The sequence below is a fragment of the Thunnus albacares genome, chromosome 17 (genome assembly GCF_914725855.1).
Source record: "Thunnus albacares chromosome 17, fThuAlb1.1, whole genome shotgun sequence".
Taxonomy (NCBI): domain Eukaryota; kingdom Metazoa; phylum Chordata; class Actinopteri; order Scombriformes; family Scombridae; genus Thunnus; species Thunnus albacares.
Genome location: NC_058122.1, coordinates 22,445,482 through 22,455,689, shown reverse-complemented (window position 1 = coordinate 22,455,689; position 10,208 = coordinate 22,445,482). Strand labels below are relative to the sequence as shown.

Below are 10,208 nucleotides of genomic sequence, written 5' to 3'. Positions count from 1 at the left end.
CATTAATGTGATTTTAAGCCTCACAGACTCAGATGTTCTCTCATCACAAGCTGAAGTTCAGCTGTCACCAAATGAACTGCCAAAGTGACAAACAAAATGACATGGCTGACATGAGCTGAAGTGACATCTCTTCAGTCTCCTGTGTTGTTCCTGCCAGTGACACAGCATCAGCCCACACGACTTTAATTCTCCTGATAGGACTGCAGACACCCCCCTGCTCACACATCTCATACATCTCATACTGACAACAAAAACAGGACAATACTCAACGTTTCAAGACTGGGAATCCTTTTATTTCCTGACATTTTATTTCTATTATGCAGCTACCCCCCCCCCCCCCCCCAAAAAAAAGATGCAGAGACTTAATTCAATATTTGTTTCTGATTTATTTTTTGTAGGAAAATAGGTCTTTTAACATGCAAATCAAATGTATTCATCAAAGAATATGAAAAAAAACAAACATATTTGCCAAGGGATACCAGAATGGCACTCAAAGATATGTACATTTTACAAAAGGCATAGAAAAACACACAAACACACAAAATGCATGTATGATTCAGAGTTTGTACTGGTTATACCACTAATTTTATTGTCACATCCCACATGGGTGACTATAAGAAACATGTAGGAAAACAACACGGCCTCACTACAGTCTTTCTTCTGGTGGACATTGTGGTATCCCTGATGAATAGACCCTCAAAAGACTCTGATTATATCAGACGTATACAGTACCAGTCAAAAGTTTGGACACACACGCACAAACAAAAGGATGAACACACCCTCCTATTCCCCTAAATGAGGAAGTGTGCCCAACCTTTTGTTTTATATGTGAATGTTTAGTACAGAGAGAACTGAAAAAGAATTTCCCATGTCATCATTGTTAATCACTCTTAAGCTAACGAATTCCTGATAAAACAGAACCTGTTGTACCTGTGAAAAGCTGTGACACACCTGAATAACCATTTCCCACAATTGTAATTTCATTCATCCTTCCTCCAATGACCATGTCTTCTTAACTGCTTTCGGTTTTACACTACACAAACCGGCCAGGTCATTAAGTACAATTGTGCAATCTAATGTAATCCAGTACAACAGCTCTGCCATGAATTCTACTTCTACGAAGCTTATACGGTTTCAGTTTTTGTTGACATTGTCAGAAAGGTGATAATTTTACTTTATGTTTATTGTTGAGGTTGTAGTGGGTGGTGGTGGAGTACTGGAGTGCATTATACTGAAAAGTGTTCCAAATACTTTGTCCACTCCATTAACATACATGAGAGGGGCAAAATATTAGGAGTACTTTTTAATATAATGCAGTCCAGTACACCATCACCTCCTGTGTTTGCTCGTAGTGCGTCTGAAAAAGAATTTCCCATGTCATCATTGTTAATCACTCTTAAGCTAACGAATTCCTGATAAAACAGAACCTGTTGTACCTGTGAAAAGCTGTGACACACCTGAATAACCATTTCCCACAATTGTAATTTCATTCATCCTTCCTCCAATGACCATGTCTTCTTAACTGCTTTCGGTTTTACACTACACAAACCGGCCAGGTCATTAAGTACAATTGTGCAATCTAATGTAATCCAGTACAACAGCTCTGCCATGAATTCTACTTCTACGAAGCTTATACGGTTTCAGTTTTTGTTGACATTGTCAGAAAGGTGATAATTTTACTTTATGTTTATTGGTGAGGTTGTAGTGGGTGGTGGTGGAGTACTGGAGTGCATTATACTGAAAAGTGTTCCAAATACTTTGTCCACTCCATTAACATACATGAGAGGGGCAAAATATTAGGAGTACTTTTTAATATAATGCAGTCCAGTACACCATCACCTCCTGTGTTTGCTCGTAGTGCGTCTTTAAAAAGCCACAGTCTCACATTTCGGAGACACACGGTTTTTACAGGACAGCGACAATATGCTGAGAAAATAAACCATTTCTTCAAGCCATTTCTTTCCAATGAGCACACTCTCTTTCTTTTTCATTTGCTCTCTTTCTCAGTCACTCAATAGACAAAAGAGAACAGGGCTAGACAAATAAATAACAGTGCCACAAGATAATTCTTTTGACCTGGATAGCTGCCCGAATTCCTTACTTTCCCCTACAAACAGACCAATCTGAGCGACAAAACCTAGAATAGTTTTTGAGTTGTAAGGCCAAGCTGGCAGTCATGCAGACTTTAAGCAGATGGGGTCTTTTAGTCCCCCGACTGCATCTCCTATAAATGCACCTTCTTCAGACAGGAAGTAGCCCTCTAGTGGCTTTTGCTTACTAACTGCAAAGCATCTCCAGCTGAATTCTGTTTACAGTTTGTTTCCATCTATTCAAACAACAGCAAATACTTGGGGAACTTTTCCTCCTGGGGAAGTATTTAATTAGGACTGATTGGCCTTCAGGGGAAGAGACTGACTGACTGGGAAACTCAGTAAATCACCTGTGGCTTATTGGGATCAACATTGGCGTCAGTGGAGCCGGTGTCAACAGCTTGGAGAGGAGCTGACTGAAATGCTTGGGTGATTTATGTCTGTCTGCTGCTGGCTGGGATTGCCTGTAGGTAAACAAACCAATCAGAGTGGCTCCTATTTCCCATTGTTTCCATGTTAGAATATACAGCACAACTTCACACGGGGTGGGGGTGGGGGGGTGGGAGGGGGGATTGTTTGTTCAGTTATTTCACTATTCTGTGAGAAAGGTGCAGATCTGTCATATGAGACAGGACAGAAAATGCCAGCTTTTCAGGTTTTGCTACCCTGTCATGAAATTAATGACTGCTTGTTTAGAAAGCTACTGTGGTGCAAAGCTTGGAATGGTTTGAGTAAATTGTTACATCCTGTCCATTTCCCAGATGATCTCTTTAGCCAGTTTGTCTCCACACACACAGCTGTTCAACAGATCTCAGGACAATGTTGGGAAAGGAATAACATTGTTTATCAAAATACAGCCCAGAGGGTTGCTACATACATTAAATACTAATACTGTAACATACAAGGAAAAGTCTGGCTTTTTTTTCTTTATGTCATGAAGTCACTGTAGCCTACACTTTATAAAAATATATTATGTCATATTTCACATTTTTTACAATTGGAAGGCAATTAAAAACACAATAACCATAAATACCCATACAACTAATTCATTTTTAAAAGAACTTTTTTTCTTTGTATTTTATTTTACAAAACCTTTATTGAAAAAAAGGGTGTTTTCATATAAAACACTGGCTCCATTTAGGAGTTTGGTATTTTAAATCCTGTTCCAAAAAGCAATACACATACTGTAATACAAAAAAGAAGTGACTCTTATAAAAAGGGTTGGTCTTACGTAGGCATTTTTCCATGATTGGAGTAGCATGGCCACAGTATTCCAAAGCTACAAACAACCAGGCCTCATAGCAGCCTAGTGTAAAATCTTGGCACTGACACTTGCATCACACAAACAGTGTTTGGTCTCACTATATTATAGTAATGGCTTTAAACCTTTTCCATAACGCATGGTGATATTGCAGCCTTGTGCATCTAACACTGAACTTGTACTGCTGGGAAGACTTGACTGACACAAGGCTTGTCAATAGAAAAGGAACATTACAACTGGTTAAGGTGTTGCTGGATGCAGGTAGCGTTGGCAACTGATATCTACTCCCATATACAGGAAGCATCATGGAAGATACCACCAGAGGGCAGTCAACTACAAGGCAGATGGAAACACTAGTGGAGAACTGAGCGCCTTGTTCAACAGCCATAAAGAGCCAGAGAGAAACTGAGAAGTTATAAAAAACTGGATTGCTTATGCACCTTGTGTAAAATGAACATTTTCTTTCAGGAAATCTCAGATGTGGACTGGATAAAAAGCCCAACTGCTGTACTCATCAGTTCCTGAGCAGCAGCTGGTGTAGCACTGGTTTCAAAATACACACACTGAACATATACAAACACACGGTCAAATGCAAAGTCACAGCAACATAAGACTGTTACTGACTCTGGAGAGAAAGCAGACACAGAACATGACTGACAGGACACTGCCTTCAGGAAGGTGATCCTCTCACTGCATTAAAAAGTCACTGCTTTAGGCGCTGCCATTGAATTATGTTGTTTCATTTTATTGCATTTATGTTGTAATGACGTCATTACAATATGAAGTCACTGCTTTAGTTTGCCAGGGCATAGTGATGACATGGCATCCCATTGCCTTTGCATTATGATGGTACTTGATGTCATTGTATTTTGATGTCCGAAGAATTAGGATGCCAATGTATTAATGGAGTCAGTGTCTTTGCAGAGGAGCGGCCAGAAAAAGAGCTAAGCCAAATCTGGGATCAATCTGATTTGCAACAGAACTCATTATCATTCAGTAATTTTCCAAAGCTCAAATCCCTAAGAAAGGATGAACAGGAAGACAACAGAGGTCAATGATCTGCTTTAGGACTTGAGGAGAACGAGACATGAAAACGACTGTAGCCTAATACAGTTTGTGTTGGTGTGATGTTTCAAGTTTGACAGTGATAGCCCAGACAAAACAAATTGTCAGCTGCAACATCACGTTTTTTTTTTTACACACCTCAGTACACAAAAACACATCTTCTCCAGCTTGCAGGATTCTTTAAGGCACAGTGGTGTTTAAGTATCCAAGAAAGACTGCAACAGCTTGTCATCCAATCCTTAATATATACATGGTTTTAATATATGTCACTATTTCTGTGTTTAAATCCATACAGAGGGCTTTCCCTCTCCTGATTTGCTGCTGCTGCTGTTGCTGCTGCTGCCTCCTCCACTGCTGCCTCCTTTCCCATGCTTGAGTCTATGCTTACGCTCCTTCTGAGTCTGCGTCTGTGGCTGTGGTTGAGCCTGGATGATGTTACTTTGGGGCTTGTCGTCCTGGTTGTCCCCAAGCTGCTCCTCTGCCCGGTGCTGCTGACTGTAGGCCTGAATGGCGGCCTCCAGTTGCTCATGAGCTTGCTGAATCATGTCTTTGTTCAGAGCCACACGGGCCTCCCCTCCAGTTGGAAAATTATCCTCATTGCTACCAAACTGCTGCTGCTCCTCTTGGGCAATGTTTGCCCGGTTCTGCTTGCATGCCATCTTTGCGTTGCTAAGGTCTGTGTAGGGCATCTGCTCTGGCTTTACCACAATGTTGTAGCCTGGTGGAGCGGATGGGGTGTTCCACGAGAAAGGGTAGCCAACATAATCGGCAGCCCCGTCTCCACCCACTCCTCCCTCAGAACCTGCTTCCGGCCCTGGTCCCCCTACTGAGCCCTCCACACCCCCGGTGGTGCCCAGCAAGCCCAACTGGTACTCGTCCTCTTGAGGTGGGCAGCGCCGACGGCGAAGAATGTCACAGATGGTACCAATCCCCAAATGGAGCATCTCCCAAATATTGAGCATGAGGCAGAGGACAGTGACACCATACATGATGCGCAGGAAGATGGTCTTCTCTGTAGGCCTTGACACAAAGCAGTCAACACTGTGGGGACAAGGTTTACCCGAGCACACAAACACTGGCATCACACGAAACCCATACAGCAGATACTGGCCTGCAAGGAACCCTGCTTCCAGCACTGTGCGAGTCACCAGCTGCAAGACGTAGACCCGCATCAGCCCCTCATCTTGGATACGCTTGCGGCCGTCATGGCGGACTTTGGGTCTGGGTGCGGGTTGCAGTGGATCTCGTGGCCTTTTTGGAGGTTCAATCTCTGGCACCTCATAGATCATGGGATCATCCTCCTGGTCCTCCTCAGTCTCCTCGATGCCCCGGTGCTGGCGCGCTCCAAAGCAGATTTTCCTGGGCTTCCTGTGTGTGTAGCCCCCTCCTCCTGTTCTAACAGCAGCAGAACCAGCTCCCCCCTTGGCTTCATCTAATCGTGCAATCTTGTTGACAGCATACCCCATGTACATGAGAGAAGGCATTGCCACCAAGATGATCTGGAAGACCCAGAAGCGGACGTGAGATAGAGGGGCGAAGGCGTCGTAGCAGACATTCTCGCAACCTGGCTGGCCCGAATTACAGACAAACTTGCTCTGTTCATCGTAGTAGATGGATTCTCCCCCAACGGCAGTGAGAACGATGCGGAAGACGATGAGCACGGTGAGCCACAGCTTCCCCACGAAGGTGGAGTGGTTGTGGATCTCCTCCAGCAGCCGCGTGAGGAAGCTCCAGCTCATGGTGTCGCTGGACAGTGGGGCAGACAGTGTCCCTCTCTCACCTGCTCACAGACTCTGGAGAAAGAATAGAGGGAAGAAAGGAGAAGACAAAGGGAGATAAGAAGACAGTATGAGTTCACAATAAATGCTTCTACTAAAATCTATAAAACATTTCAAAATTTGATCAAAGCAACTAGTAGGATCTCTCAGAATTTTTCTGCAAGTTCAGCTGCAAATTGTGAAAAGGGGTGACATAATAATTGACTTAATTAAACTGAGTGTTCCTCTCTGAGCTCAGGCAATCAATATCTCCTTCATTTGATCTGTTGCTTCTTGCAGTATAAATACACACACATAGAGTTCAGAGCTCAGTGCCATGGGGAGGGTGCTGTCAAGTTCTGGTTTTTTATGGAATTAGAAGACCAAACAGGGTGGAAAGAGGATATCGGTATTAAAAAATACCATCAAGCAGCACTGAGAAGGCAACGAAATAATCCAAATAGGGAATTTGCTATCACCAAATACACACACATATTATTTAACAGCCTATCTCTTTTTGAAGAAATAAATCCTCTTAGTGAGCCTTCTTCTGTGTGAGGTGCAGTTTCGGGATTGTATTAACTTCACTGGTTTGTTCTGGTTGGGAGGTAAATGGCATTGTGCTGTGCTGTGTCTGTGTGTGCTCGTATGCATGTGTGTGTGCATTTGAGCACATTTTAGGAAGAGGGACATGTTGCCTATGTAGGTTAGGTCTGGGCTCCAGGCAGTCCATCCAAACCAGCAGAATCAGCAGGTGGCCGGGCACAAACCGTTGGAGCGGGGAGTTAGACAGCAGACCCACATTAGCTCAGGCAGTGGAGCTGAACCCAAACACTGCTGTCCCTCAGGGCGGCTTTGGGGGATGAATATGACACCTCCACAGATCTCTCCCCCTTATGAAGCCGCAATAGTGCATGGCTTATTGTCAGCTAGACTGAGAGGAAAATCCAACCATGAATACTAGCTTAGGTTCGGTTTAAAGGGCTTCCAGGGACGATATCCTTACCAAGCAGGTCGAGAGCTTAGTCGAAGCTGGAGCTGGAGCTGCAGCGAGAGGGAAAATTTAACTGAAGGAGACGAGTAGGAGTTCCCAGCCCTCTGTTTTGTGTCTCCAGTTGGAGCAGAGAGGGTGGAAATGTTATGAAGAAGGCTTGCGATGAAACATGTGTCGGGTATTGATCATTCTGACCATATAAGGACTGGGAGCTGGGACACAGGAGGTAGATGTCAGGAATCCTCTGTATGTACAGTACATGCACACTCCAGTACGCGTATTACCGACATACAGTAAGAGGCCTGAACTGTGTCCAATCCTGCGATCAGATTATGCAGTTGAGTCCTTGTGTTGAGAATGCAAACTGTGAGCGGCTGTGACCGACATGTATGAATACACAGCACATGGCCGGAGTGGAGTAAGAGGCTGCCACAAACACACAGAGTCATATCAGTGTCTGTCTGACTTTTCCCGCATTGCATCATTGTATTTCTTTACATAACTCTTACTCCTCCTGTCCTTTCGCTAATAATATCAAGATTCATTCACAGACAAACAGTCCAATGGAAAGGTTAAACTGCTTTAATTTCTGTTTTGAGTTTTTCTACCTCTCCTACATACTATACATGCCTTTTCTATGTTGTATTTTCTATGATCTATGCTTTCTTTTTGGAGAACTTACTTGACTTTCTGAATATTTATAATGTTGAAGATGGATCACCAGTGGATCTGCACTCTCTCTACTCTACTGCCTTCAAATTAAGACATTTATTAAAAGCCTCCGTCTTTTCTTAAACCTGCACCATTACATGGAAAATGTTTTGTCTGACATGTTTGATGTATTTGGGATCTCCACAAGAATTTCAAATAAAGTTCTCTGGGTTTGTACAATGTTTCACTGTGCAACAAGAGTTTTGTTTAATCTTTGAGTCAAATAGTTTTCAAAAGAGTCATATTTTGGGTGTTCACAGTCCAGAAACAGTCCTTGCAAATTCACAAGATACAGAGATATGTAAATAAAACCTTGTTCTTCCTCTATAAAGTTGTTTGGTAGTTTGTTTACCAGGAACTGTCGTATACCCTCCTGACCAGGAGAGACGCTCCAGCCCAGGCATGCAGCTGCCTGGACTTTATACTCCTGCTACCTTAACTACATATAACCTGGCATTTTGCTTTCTCATCCAATTTATGTCTGTGTGAGCTAGTGGGGCAGTTAGGGGTAAGAAGCTGACTCTGTGCATTAAGTTACCAGGATGAGTCAGCCTCCTGAATAGCACCACACAGCCACAGCAGGCAGGCTTTCTGTCTGTTACTCTGAGATAAACAATGAACAGCAAATTGGTGGAAATCATGTCACACGTGAAAACATCAAGAAACACACAGGATTTTGGTTCCAAAGTGAGAAAAGGAAACAAATCCAGTGTAATTCCTCTGTTATTTGACATAATAGGAGACTACTATTGAGCTTTGAAAGGAAGTCACATTCAGGATCAGTGGCTCAATAGCCACAAGTCCAAAAGGTCATGACTGTGTAATTGCGGGTCTCTCTGATACTTTTGAATCCATGACATAGCCTAAAGCCCTACCAGAATAGCACAAGGTCATAGGTCAAAAAGGTCAGGACCTGAGGGGCGAACTCTCCACATCACGACTTCTCATGCAGACTCAAACAGACAGATAAAATTACAATTGCCATCACTGGAGGGATCCCCTCAATCACCGGCTCCCATCCCTCAGGATCCACAGAGATTCACATCCAGACTCACAGACTGGCACACACACATACACATACGTGCATCCGTCTCAAGAAGCATTCCATGTAAAGCCCTAATGTTCCTGTATGCAAAAGCAGCATGACTATGAGGACCACAGCACTGGGGTTAGCTGAGGCGCTCCTTATTCACTATAGTGACTCATCATGTGGACACGGCGCTCAAGCTGGAGGGCCCCGGGCTTGGGAGGGACACCAGGGGAATGAGCCAATCATGGGACAAACCCCGACCTGTGCAGGGCACAACTGCAGGTGGATGAGAGTTGTTATTGCGCAACAGGGAGATGCGTTGTAACTGTATGCATCATATAGGGGAGTTCTCTGCAGCAACAGGTGAAGGTATGTAACAGGTGTGCCAGGGAATGGTTTCTGTCGACAAATACTAACTTGGGAGATAAAGATATCAGGATAAACTTTAAGCTTGTGGCATGTATGCTATGTGGAGCACAATATATTTGAAATTTTGCACATAAACACGTGTAGGTGTATATATAACCAATGTTTTGTGTATGTGTAACCAGAAAATATCTCGTCATCTCGTTTTAGATGTTTAATGGGGTCTTGTAGTTTGTTAAAGTTTTTTGAGGTTAAGAAATATTAAAGATTCAAAGGTTTTATTTGTCACATGCTCATTAAATAAGTGTAATGAAATGCAGTGTAGCATACCCTTAAGGCTGTGCTAAAACACTAGTGTGCAATAAAGAATAATAATAAAGTAAAATTCAAACTATATGAAATATACATATGAAAATACTCTACTGTATAATGGCCTGTTGTATTGGTAAGCTGAGCAATTTCATCATATAAAAATGTAAAATGTACCTACTGTATCAGTTTTAAGGCAAGCCGTACAATAAAATGCAAATGTGCAGGGCAATGCGAAGGATTCACGGAGGACAATGCTAGACAAGGTCATGGATGATAACAAGGTCAGAGGTCACCTCCATGATGGCCTGAGGGAAAAAGCTTTTTCTTGGTCTCTCTTTGCTGGACTGTTAATAAACTAATTCATATTTTTTTTAGTAAACCACCTTCTTAATAAGGGGGAGTTCAGAATTTATAAAAAACTCTTGCTCCTTCTCTGTTTGTCTACATATTGCATATCCCTGCTAGGCTTTGATATATGTAGATACATGTATAAACACACACAAAGCCACATACATATTAATAGACGCAGGCCAAGGGCAGTCTGGCTAATGAACGTACTGTAAATGGTAGAAAAAGCTCTAATGAGTGTATGTGAGGGTAATGGATTTATTAGCCTGTGGTT

General features: G+C 42.8%; 1 protein-coding gene across 1 annotated transcript; it reads right to left on the bottom strand.

Moving 5' to 3' along the window:
- Positions 1-3,344: 3,344 nt before the first annotated feature.
- Positions 3,345-6,203, bottom strand: gjc1 (gap junction protein gamma 1). Its single transcript, XM_044330083.1, has one exon. The coding sequence runs from the start codon at positions 6,153-6,155 to the stop codon at positions 4,698-4,700; it is 1,458 nt and encodes a 485-aa protein (XP_044186018.1). The 5' UTR covers positions 6,156-6,203; the 3' UTR covers positions 3,345-4,697.
- Between the last annotated feature and the right edge of the window lie 4,005 nt (positions 6,204-10,208).

Coding starts and splice junctions, on each gene's coding strand:
- gjc1 (XM_044330083.1), bottom strand. CDS start 6,155: ATGAGCTGGAGCTTCCTCACGCGGCTGCTGGAGGAGATCCACAACCAC.